At 36.9% G+C, this 12,073-nt stretch overlaps 1 protein-coding gene across 1 annotated transcript; it reads left to right on the top strand.

Moving 5' to 3' along the window:
- The first annotated feature begins 253 nt into the window (after positions 1-253).
- LOC110771025 (SAND family protein) lies at positions 254-8,015 on the top strand. The gene is made up of 14 exons (XM_021975263.2): positions 254-1,015; positions 2,392-2,471; positions 2,612-2,683; positions 2,823-2,862; positions 3,612-3,713; positions 3,900-4,021; positions 4,547-4,679; positions 4,820-4,911; positions 5,120-5,201; positions 5,341-5,405; positions 5,540-5,842; positions 5,956-6,047; positions 6,535-6,599; positions 7,837-8,015. The coding sequence occupies exons 1-14, from the start codon at positions 527-529 to the stop codon at positions 7,930-7,932; spliced, it is 1,833 nt and encodes a 610-aa protein (XP_021830955.2). The 5' UTR covers positions 254-526; the 3' UTR covers positions 7,933-8,015.
- The last annotated feature ends 4,058 nt before the right edge of the window (positions 8,016-12,073 follow it).

The raw sequence follows: 12,073 nt of genomic DNA, 5'->3' as shown, positions 1-12,073 counted from the left end.
TGGACAATAAAACATCGAGAACAAGTGAGTCATTATACGATTTGTAGCAATTCGTCTCCCCCAAGCAACGTAATTTTGTTGAGGGGAAACCATTAATGCATATAACAATGAATAGAAACTCTTTGATAAAAAAGAAAAGAGAAAAAGAAAAAGAATGAATAGAACATATGCAGTTTTAAAATGAAGCCTAGAAGCTTTGGGTTGGGTTAAAAATAGCTCCTTGAACCAACCGGAGAGGAAACGAACAAGATCCGAACTTTATATAACCCGACCCGTATCAGTACGCGCCAGGCTCAATTCGGATTTCGGAGCCACCCACCTACTGGTCAGAGGCTCACACTGCTGCGTTAATTGCAGCAGAGTACACAACAGAATAGAGCCAACGACTGGTAGACGAACATCTATCTCTCCTTCCCTCTCTCTCTCTCTCTCTCTCTCTCTCTCTCTCTCTCTAAGCACACTCGATTAACGCCCTAATTTGTCATTTGTACCAAAATTCACGCAATTGTCTGACCTTGGTTTCTCCATGTCCTCCGAATCGAGAGCTTCAACCTCCGGCGACGAAGCCTCCGAGCCAAACCCTAACCCTATCCCCAAACCCCCCGAGGATCAATTGGACGCCCTCGCATTGTCCGAGACCGATAGCCATGCAAACGGCGTCGTTCATGGATCGGCGGCCGAGAACAATCACAATCACCAGGAGATCGAGAGCGACGAGGAAGAAGTCGAGGCCAATTCGGCTGCGCCTGGTTTAGCTGAAGTGGAGGACTCGAGGGAGGGTTTGCCACGTGGTAGTGTCGGTGGTATTGTGTGGGCGAGGACCAATTCGGAGCCGGAGGTTGATGGGCCTTCGAGCCCTAGCAGCAGTGGCTATGCTGGAGAAAGAGGGAGTAGTAGTGCCAGTAGTGGTGGCTCTGGAATTGATGAGATTTCGGAAGTGAGGAACGAAGAGGTTGTTGATGGGTTTTCGGATTCGCAGGCCTCGTGGGTTCCAGGAAAACGACATGTTGATGAGGTATTGTGTTCTAAAAGCTCCTCGGCTGTGTAATTTGTTAGAAAATTTACTTGCTTTCGATGAATTGCTTGGCCATTTTATTGGTTTTTAGAATGAGGTGATCGTTTTAGAGCTTAATTGTTGTGAGGACTTCAGCAATGTCGCAGAGACTAAAACATCATTGGACATTGATGTGAAGTGAGAGTTTTGATGTTAAATTCTTCCTCATTTGTTCTTTGGTTGGATGTGGCTTTAACCGCCCATGAGGTTTTTGAATTGCAAAAGAAACAGTAGTGACTGAGAGAGAGATTATGAAGAGTGTTAGGTAAGTTCTATTTCAGAATTCCTTTGGAAATGGTATTGAAATAGTACAAGTACTTGATTCATTTATATGTTCGAGTATTTATACTCGAATTTCCACAATGTCTGGTACAATAATTTCACAGTACTAATTAAATACACTATTCTTAGGGTAGAAATGAAGGTGCGATCACAAATAATACTTTTGAAATTCAGATCAGTACCCTTATTATTTGGTTTTCCATAAATACATTTGAATGAGCTTTTATTTATCTTCATGTTATCAGTCAATCTAAAGTTTCGGATGTTAATTTTGTTTTTAACAATACAAAATGCTGCAATTAAAGAAGAATTAAGAATCAGACACTAATTTAGAATCTAAGATAATACAAAAATTTCAAGGGGGATACATTTACTCATAGGGGTGCTATATTACAAGTTATAACAAACAATGTATTGTATGGTTTCTTTGGCGCTCTTGTTGACAGAGATAGGTGTAAATAGACTGTCTAATGCCCAATTTTCAAAGTTTTGCATGTACTTGTGCACTTTAATAGGCATTCAAACTCTGATTTAGGTTCCCTAGCATGGTTAGTGGGATAAGTAATAATACGTGATGATAACTATTGAATGCAGGATGATCTTATATGCAAAGTGGGGTTCATGTCTCTTGTGTGTACATTAGATCTGTCAAACCACTTTCAGATTTTTGTAAAAAATTAATTGGTGTTTCCTTGGCATTCTGCTAGTCCAGTTTTATCTGCTTAGCAATATGATGCATAATCAGGCATTCTACAGTTCTACTTCTAAGATAGGAGAAATAAATATGTGAGCATTGTTAGACACAGTTGCAAAATGAAAGCATACAAAAAAATTATGAAGGGAAGAAAGAAAGTTCAAAATGCTTAGTGCATTGCGCGTTGTTGGTCACCAATTATTAGAGAGCTTGATTGAAATTTATACACAGTTGTCTGTATCTTTTTTTCCCCCATAAATTGGTCCCTTGCACATCACTTTAATTTCTCTGCTATGTTGAATGACAAAGAGCTTTTCAAGGATAACTGCAATGTTCTGCTTGATTTATAATTGAAGTGCAGGATGATGCTTCCCTATCATGGAGAAAGAGGAAGAAGCACTTTTTCATACTAAGTAACTCTGGAAAACCAATATATTCCAGGTTGGTCTCAGTTGCCTCGACTATCTGTGTAGAGAAGTGCAAAATCTACATTTCTCTCTATGCAAAATAGAGTGCAACTATCTATCTGTATTCTGTATTGGTGATATATGTCTTCTCTTGAATCTCTTGTTTGATTGCAGACATGGAGATGAACACAAGCTAGCAGGATTTTCAGCAACATTACAAGCCATAATTTCCTTCGTGGAGAATGGGTAGACACTTCAATTTTGCTGAGTTGGATAACTTCTACAATCTCTTTTTTTTTTTTTTTTTTTTTTTGTGTCTACTATTAGTGTACAAATTTTAATGACATTGTAGAGAACTTACAGTGATTCATTAATTGTTTTACAGTGGGGATCATGTCAAACTGGTTAGGGCCGGGAAGCATCAGGTCTGCTTTGTTCCTTTCTGCGCTTGAAATTTTTGTTCATCAAATTATTTCTTCTTTAAACAACCCTTGATTCCTGGGATGATAAAAAGAACTGCTTTTCATATTCCTGGTTGTAAATTCTTTTATAGTATCGCTATAAAGTTCTATTTACCATCCTTGAACAAAAAGTCAACTTTAATTTTGAACTACTTGTGTAGCTGAGTAGTCCATGCTAATACTTTCTTGGGCAGAGTTTGAAATCATAGTGATATATTCATTATGCTGTAAACATAGTTAAAGCCACACAAGAGAATCGCTTGGGAAAGAAGGGCTTCTTGGATGCCCAGAGGGAGCTGCTAGAGAATCAGCCCTTACTCTCTTTCATTTCCTCCTTTTCATTACACAATCCATCAAGTGAGATCTACCTAGAGGGAGTGAGAATCTTACTTGCATGGAGCAGTGGCGTTTCATGATTCCGCAACAAGCCTTAGCCGACAGGGGCTGATTCCGGCTCTCCCAAGTCTTTTGAGGGTTCATCCGGGACCTTTGGATTGTACTTGTAAATTTGTTATATGAATGGATATGAGTGAATCTTTTCTTGAGTCAGATCATCTTATGTATCTTAAGCATTAAAAAATAATGTTCATTTGCCTCAAAATTTCTAGTTGTTATTATTATTTTTTCTGGAAGACTAGAATGACATCATTTTGACTGTGTACATTTATAACTAACAGTTAAATTAAATTGGCATCAAATGATTGGATGTTCAGGTGGTTTTTCTTGTCAAGGGACCAATTTACTTGGTATGCATCAGCTGTACAGAGGAGCCTTATGAGTCTTTGAGGATGCAGTTGGAACTTATTTATGGTCAGGTAGCATTGCACTTTCCCCTTCCTCAAAATTCTTTGTGAATTATTATGTGTCACTGTTGGGTCATATTTTGTTAGTGATTTATTGAATAACTTAAACATTCTTCGTGTACATTCCTTTTTTATGGAATAAAATATCTTATGTTAGTGACTGCATTTTATTTAATTAGTTATGATGTGTGGATGCAGATGCTACTTATTCTTACAAAGTCAGTAAATAGATGTTTTGAGAAGAATCCGAAGTTTGATATGACACCTTTGCTAGGAGGAACAGATATTGTCTTCTCTTCCCTCATCCATTCTTTCAGTTGGTTTGTTTCTCTTCTCCCTTTGGCTTGCCTGACTTGGGAAATGTTTTTTTTTTGTTGGTGAAAAACCATCCAATATACCGTTATGATAGTTCCTCATGGTTTAATTCACAAGTGAACAATTAGTATGTGTGCATTACAGATATTGTTCTATCGGTGATGAACTATACCAGTAGTGACAGTAATAGATCATCCAATGTACCGTGAAGGGGTTACTTTTGCCTGTTGAATATTACTATCGTTTCTAACCTGATCTGTTTTAAACTGATTGTTCAGTTTGCAAAATATATTTATGAAGAGTGTAAAATTTGAATAAAGAGATATTTACTGTTAAGAAGATATTTGGTAAAATTACTATTCTACTTAATAAGAAAGTTACATAAGCAAAGTCAATCGCATCTTGAAAATGTGATGCGCACACACACACACACACACACACACACCTCCCCCCACCCCTACCCAAAAAAAAAAAAAAAAATCTAAAGCAGATGATGCTTATAACACTATTTCTTATTTCTGTGTTTTCAGGAATCCAGCCACATTTCTTCATGCATACACTTGCCTTCCCCTTGCTTATGCGACAAGGCAAGCTGCAGGTGCCATATTGCAAGATGTTGCCGATTCAGGTGTTCTGTTTGCAATACTGATGTGCAAACACAAGGTTTTGCCATCCTCCTTCATGATGTTTATACTTGGGAAAATCTTTTTAAGAACATTTTTTATAAATATTTTTCATGGCACAATTTAAAAATCTTTTACAAGTTTTAGCACTCTAACAACTTTGAAATTGATTGATTGCAGGTCATCTGTCTCGTTGGTGCTCAAAAGGCCTCTCTTCATCCTGATGACATGCTGCTACTTTCTAACTTTGTCATGGCATCAGAATCATTTAGGTAAGTAGATTAATTGGATAAGTCATATGTCATCCTTTTAGCAGCCACAGGGGATTGGAAATTGAAACCTGTTTAGTTTCCAATCCATGCTTCGAAGTTATAAAGCACAAGATGATACACCGAAAGCCATATATATTGTTCTTTTCTGTTGGCATGAGCCTTTCAGATGCAATAGTTGTTTTAAAATTCTCTTTTTGTCTCTGTGCAGGACATCTGAATCTTTCTCTCCAATTTGCCTGCCTAGATATAATCCCATGGCATTTTTGTATGCTTATGTCAATTATCTTGATGTGAGTGACACTTAGGTTCATGAATTTTCTTGTGTAAATTTAACTGCATACTTACTTTGCCTCATGCTAGCCTTATCTGCTTAATATATCTTTTATACATAGTTATGATGACATGACACGATATACTTTCTTGTGGCAGGCTGACACATACTTGATGTTGCTTACTACTAGTTCAGATGCCTTTTATCATCTCAAAGATTGCAGGTATGCTATAGTTTGAATTTGACCAATGATATTATCCATTGTAGGAGTGCTTCATGTGGCAAATCTTGTCTCTTTCATAGCAAATTATTAACCAATATTTTCCTCCCCATATAATTTTTTCTGTGATCTTATAGGATTCGTATTGAAATGGTCCTTTTGAAGTCAAGTGTTCTCAGTGAGATTCAGAGGTCCATGCTAGATGGTGGGATGCGTGTTGAGGAGCTTCCTCTTGATCCTTTACCACGTTCTGCATCTTTTTCTCCGCATTTGGGTCAACACACACTTTCAACAGATTCTCCTGACAGGTTCAGGGAACCTTATATTGGCGTAGGCGGTCCTGCTGGACTTTGGCATTTCATATATCGCAGTATATTTTTGGATCAGTATGTGTCTTCTGAGTTCTCACCACCAATAAGTAGTCCTCGTCAGCAGAAAAGGTACCACAGCCGAATCTTATAGTACATTTAAGACATGAAATTTGAATGTCTTCACATTGGAGTCATATGTCACTCTACCATTTTTGGTAGGTAATTAGTTCTTCTTCTTGCAGATTATACAGAGCTTACCAGAAGCTTTATGCTTCCATGCATGACCGAGGAATTGGGCCCCACAAAACCCAGTTTCGAAGAGATGAAAACTATGGTACTTTTAAGTTCATACTGCTTCATACATATGTGGAACATGTTGATATACTTGAAATTTTGGTTTTGCCCTGATGCGCATTCATTGCTACATCTCAAAACTATGGTGTTTAAGAATGATTGCATCATGTCAAATTCAAAGCTGAATATGGATGTCAGTTTTGCAAAGACAGACGTCCAGTAGGTTAGTAATCAAGGTATTTCGTAGTTATGGATTTTCAAACCTAGCAATTTTGTTTTTAAGCCCTTGAAATTTATGGCCATAACTGGTTTGTCAAACTTGATCTTTACTATGTCTCTTTCGTACTCTTTCCCTTTACATTTTAGATAGTGTATCATGGTTGACATTTGCTTCAATTGCATCTATTTGTGTTTACAAGCTTGATGATGCTTTCTGATGAATTTATATGATCATGTTTGCACGTATTTATGTTTGAATGCTTCATGATGCTTTCCTGATGAATTTATATGATAATTTTTTTTTTCAGTTCTACTATGTTGGGTCACCCAGGATTTTGAGCTTTATGCAGCTTTTGATCCACTTGCAGACAAGGTATGATTTTACTTACGATTTCTTGTTTCTTTACGTTGCTCAACTATGCAATACTTGTCTACTTTTACGTCTGCTAAAGAGAATAAAGGGAAATGTTTGATGCCTTTTTACTTCCATTGTGCCTTGTTTGTTTTTATTAGACAAAAAGGGCAGGAAAGGATATGAAAAAGTAAAGTTGTGGGTCCCAGCGTACGTAAAGTAGTATAATTAGCCCTTCTAATATGTTTTGTTGCTTCATTTTTTCTCCTCCAACTCTCCCATGTTGGGTGAATTGCAAAATGTGGACCCAGGGAAGGGGAATCCATGAATATCCATGCACTTCCATCCAAATTTATTAATTTCCCTTCTCACCATTTCTCCAAACCGAACATAGAATTAGGGAAGAGTTGAAAAGAGATGGGTTTTTACTAAATGAGGTTTATCACTTATGGAACTACTGGGGCAAGACAAGGTTAGCCATTGTAGAAAGGATTTGAAGCCAGTCATCTTTAGGGGAGGAGCTATGATGTAGTTTAGGAGAGAATCTACAAATGGATGGGCAAAGATGATGGCTAATCCAAAGAGGTTTGAAATCTGTTTCTTGGTTAGAAAGTAGAATATAAAAGGAGAATACTAGAACTAATTCAGAGGTTTTCAAAAATAATTTCCTCAAAGAGATGCCCTGCATATATTATGATAAGGCTAATGCAACCTCAAAGCAAGTTAGTGGACCAAAGATGCTCATAGACAAAGAAGAAATCAGATAAGTGAAACAGAATACTGTGCTAGCAAAGTAAGAAGCAACTGCAATAATGCGAGCCCCAAAGCGAAAGTGAGAAGGAATGTGAACAAAATGATTGAGAGGGCTATGTTAGAAGACTGATTGTAAACAAACCCAACAATGTACATGAAACTCACAACCATGCATGATTCATGTGTCATCGCAGGTCGACATTTCCTTATGGAAAAGTTTGCCCGGTAACATGTATTACCCAGGGTAGGTGGATTCAGCGGGTAACATTCACTTTTTAGCCTGTGAAAAACAGAAAGTCATGCCTTTATGGAAAATCAGCTTCTCGTCGAACCAGTGTCAGAAATGGGTTCAGGACTTCTTTCCTTGATAAAAGAATTTTGAGCTTATATAATTTTTGTGTGTGGCTAGCTATAATAATTATTTTCTGGAGAAGCATGTCATAGCTGATTTGAATTTATCTGTAGATGCATTTTATCAACTTATATTGGTATTGGTTGTTTACAGGCATTGGCAATAAAGACTTGCAATCGGGTTTGTCAGTGGGTGAAAGATGTGGAAAACGAGATTTTTTTGCTAGGAGCAAGCCCCTTTTCATGGTGATATCCCATTATATTCTGTAACACAGAATGTACCATATAGCTTTGTTTATTTAATAAAATTCAAATCATAATTAATTTTTTTTTATATGCATTTGAAATGGCAAGAGATGTTGATCATAAATTACTACTTTGTACAAGGCATTTTTTAATCATCCTGGTAAGCAAATGTTCAAAATAAAGTTGAAGTAAAACTCACTTGCTTTTTACCCTCCCCCATTCAGAAGGCTCATAATCCTTGATTGCCATTTCCCAGCTAAATAAACTTTTGGAGGATAATGCGCAAAACCCTTTTTTTTGGCTGTAAACCATTAAGTTCCAAAATCACAAAACACTTGTGATGTGGGGTTCTGAAGGATTCTAAATTAAAATATACGATGACATTAGAGAGCCACGTTATGTAACAGATAGAATTCACTTTATTTACATCGGTTATTATGAGTTGTATATGACCAATAATCTAAAAATGCAATCTCTATGGTCCTTATTGTTGTTGTTGCTCTTGAGGCTAGAGAAGCCAGGGAGCTTGAATGTTTGCTGTAAAATCATTGAAAATCATTAATACAAGGGTCCAGCGGTGAATATTAATCATATCGATATGATTTGGTGTTTCCCTTTACATGAAGCAATTGGTGTTGTTTGAGCATTGACTTCACACATGGTTACTTTTAAAAGGTCTAGTCTTTTCTTTCCTTCTTTTTTTCTTCTTGGTGATGCTGCTGAGACTGAGAGTGATTTAATTTAATTTAAAGGACCTGGACCTCCCTGTATTTAGATTAGATTTGCTGCTGTCTTACGTCCGTCCCACAGGGAAACAGTGAAGTAAATAAATAAAAAGAAAAGTTGTATTCTATTAATGCAGGAATGGTCACTCTGTCTCTGTGTAATGGGATTCATGAAAGCGGTCCACTTGGAACACTAGTCATATATATAGCCATGAAGTAGTAGCCTTTTCTTTTTGTACTTAAAGCCTTGAGAGACACAGAGAGAGAGAGAGAGCGAGGATATGATGTAATGAAATGAAGTAGTTGAGGCCTTGAGGTTTAGGGGGAAAGGTGTTGATCATTGTAGATGATAAATTTTTAGGTGTGACCGTCATATTACCACGTGGTTTCGAGAGAAAAGAGAATATGTTGTATTCATGTCATTAATTAGGATTTTGAATTGACATTTAATATCAAATTTCAGAAGATTACTGTTTACTTCTTTCCATGTCCATTTCTTCACATACACATACAAGAGTGAATTGTGAGAAGAAAAACAAATGCAATTGAATTGTCATAGTACATCATTTCATACCAACCTTGTGGATCTAACCATACAAAGAAAATTTATTTCTATATATGATAATTAAACGAAATTATATAATTTTCCTTTTGTTACAATATGAAGTGTATTAAAATTGAGAATTTTCATTTTAGTTTCAGGGAAAAATTTAGTAATGTTCAATGAACTACACATCACCAATGGGATGTTAGTTGGATTAGCCCAGGTCTTTGATGTGCTCCAAAGTAATCCTAAGTTCCAAGTCCCCACCACAATACCCGTGTGTGAATTTTCCCCCTCCCCACATCGAGTAAATTCTACTATAATATAAAAAGCATTGCTAAAAACATTTCTGTTGGAATGGCTAATCATATCAAATCTTTATGATGACATAGTACCATTATTGTGTAGATTTTTTATTTTCGAATTTTGAATTGTGCTCTCATGTAATAATGTATGTACCTTTGCTCCTCTTCTACTTGCATATCTTTAAATAAACTCCATTGACTATTTTTGTGTGTGTTTGGGATCGGAAAAACTCCATTGACTTTTTATGTAGCCCCTTAACGAGGAGAGATGCAACAAAAATAAATTTATTTTATTTTATTTTATTTTATTTTATTTATGTGGAACATGATGGTAGCTACTACATACATCATTAAATGCCTAATTAAATTCCATCATCATCCGCAACAGATTTTTAAAGTTAAGAATTAATTGAGTGGGGGAGGCTTTTTTCAAACTTTTTCATTTACTACTAGTGAGAGAGTCTCATCTTCTTTTGTGGACTTGGTAAACCGCGTTTTTCCTGCAATTTCGTCAAAAGCATTATTAATTCACTGCTAGTGGGCATTTTCGTGATTTCCCACTAGTCAAACATCATCAATTTCGGAGATTAAACAAAAGCCTTTTTGTTTTTGTTTTTGTTTTATTTTTGTTCCCCACTTTATCTTGTCCATTGAAACCATGACACGAACCCATCATAATCACCATATCACCCTTCCTGAAATCTCACATTCATAGTCACGCAGGGACCTAACTTCATGAAAATGCGAGGGCAATTTGGTAACTGTGCGCCCTCAACGTTGGAGATTCCATGGTCCTCTTACTTGAGAAGAATTATTATATGTATGTGCACATCGGACTGGGCGGTGTGGAATGTGGAGGCCACACATATGTATATATTATAGTTTCTATGGTTGACACGACGTAACTCTGATTATATTATGTTGTTTATGTGGCTTTTTTAAATCCACGCGGACTACCCTCCACTTATAACCTCATAAAACAACTTAACAATTTTCTCCGGAAGCCAAGCTTTTGCCTTCGGTGTTGTTTGGCTTTTGATGGACTTTTGTCGATCTACTCTTATTTTGGTAGATCTTTCGTCTCATATCTGAGTTGGCTTTGGTTGTGCCTCATTTTGCGAGGCTGCTCTTTGAGATGTTGCAGCTTATTCATGGTAGATCCACTGCTCATTGGTGCGTTGAGGCCATAGAGTAATTAGGTTACCCTTTTTATGTCGTGTCCTGAAGGAAGATTAGCGGCAAGTGGTTTTTCCTTTTGCCAACATTGTTTTAGTTTTTTTTTATTTTGGTTTAGTTTGTTCAATAAAGTTCAGAAACTCTATGAGTTTTTTGTGTTTTTTGAGTTTGCTGGGTGTTTTTAGTCTCTCTAGGAGAGTCATGTCGGTTAGCGGCTAGTTTTTTTTAGAGTGATTGTCTCTAAATCGTTCCAGCTTTTCGACTAGCTCAGGTCATTGGGGAAGTTTTACCAATGTCCTACCATATTGTTATTGGTAGGGGTGGGCACAATTTCTGGTCAACTCAACCAAACTGCCTAACTCGATCATAGTAGGCTAGGTTGGCCTAAAAATGAGCGGGTCTTGGGTTCAAGAAATCATAAACCACTATATATCGGGTTGAGTTATGGACTGGGACTAAAACCAACCCATGCCTACCCTAATTATTTGGATGGCTCCCTTTATAGCATGTGTTCTTTGTACTGTTATTCATATTGATATAATGAAATTATATCGCATTTTTATCAAAAAAAATCCACGTGATATCAATTTGGCGACAATGTAAGTAAACAAGGGGCCCTTTGAGTGCTAGGTAAAATATCAATGGTTGAGTTTATATTTAAATGAACAAATAGGGTAATGGTGTAATGATTCATAACTTTCTGGTTGTGTTTGTCAATTTATAAGGGTGCGTTTGGTTCATGGGAAATGGGTCTTAGAAATGAGAAATTATTTATCAAATAATTTCCCATGTTTTGCAAGTCCAAGCATGAGCAGCACACCCAAGACATCGATGGGTTTTCTACCCATGCGGGGGTGGAGCGACAGAAGTTTTGAGAATTTAAGAGAAGGTCACGGCGGCGAGACGGGCCGTTTATCATGACAATATGTGTCAAGTGGAAGTACAGTGATGTATGCAGCTTAGGCATCCTAACAGACCAGTAGAAATGGTTGCCTGACACATGGGAAAATAGGGGAAATGAAACCCAACCTCCGCCCATTAGCGAATCTATTAAGGGTCCAATGACGGTACTTGCCCTCACTCAATTATATTATTTACCTATGAATGTGCCAATTTTTTTTATGAAGTTTTGTATTTAATAAGGACCAGTTGTTTGATAAAATGCCTTAAAGAAGACTAAGGATGGGTGCAAGGGGGCAACCTGCTCTACTCCTCTACTTTTGTTATTCTTCTTGTTCTCTGGACTCACTCTTCTCATTCTCTTTTTTGTGCTGTCAATAGAAAAACTAGGTAGAATGTGTTGTGTTACTAATTTGCATGAATATGTTTTTTTTCTTGCATTAAAGAGTCGACTGATCTTCATTATTAATGGCTTTGCAGTAGTGTTTTCTTGCC

Source organism: Prunus avium, chromosome 6 (assembly GCF_965620075.1).
Source record: "Prunus avium chromosome 6, drPruAviu1.hap1.1, whole genome shotgun sequence".
In the NCBI taxonomy this organism is placed as follows: domain Eukaryota; kingdom Viridiplantae; phylum Streptophyta; class Magnoliopsida; order Rosales; family Rosaceae; genus Prunus; species Prunus avium.
Note: the sequence above shows the minus strand (reverse complement) of the source record. Positions and strands in the feature narration are given on the sequence as shown.

Excerpts from the sequence above, each read along its gene's own strand:
- LOC110771025 (XM_021975263.2), top strand. The coding sequence starts at position 527 with ATGTCCTCCGAATCGAGAGCTTCAACCTCCGGCGACGAAGCCTCCGAG. Across the intron at positions 2,472-2,611 it reads GGAAAACCAATATATTCCAG|ACATGGAGATGAACACAAGC; the intron begins GTTGGTCTCAGT and ends GTTTGATTGCAG. Across the intron at positions 4,022-4,546 it reads CTCATCCATTCTTTCAGTTG|GAATCCAGCCACATTTCTTC; the intron begins GTTTGTTTCTCT and ends CTGTGTTTTCAG.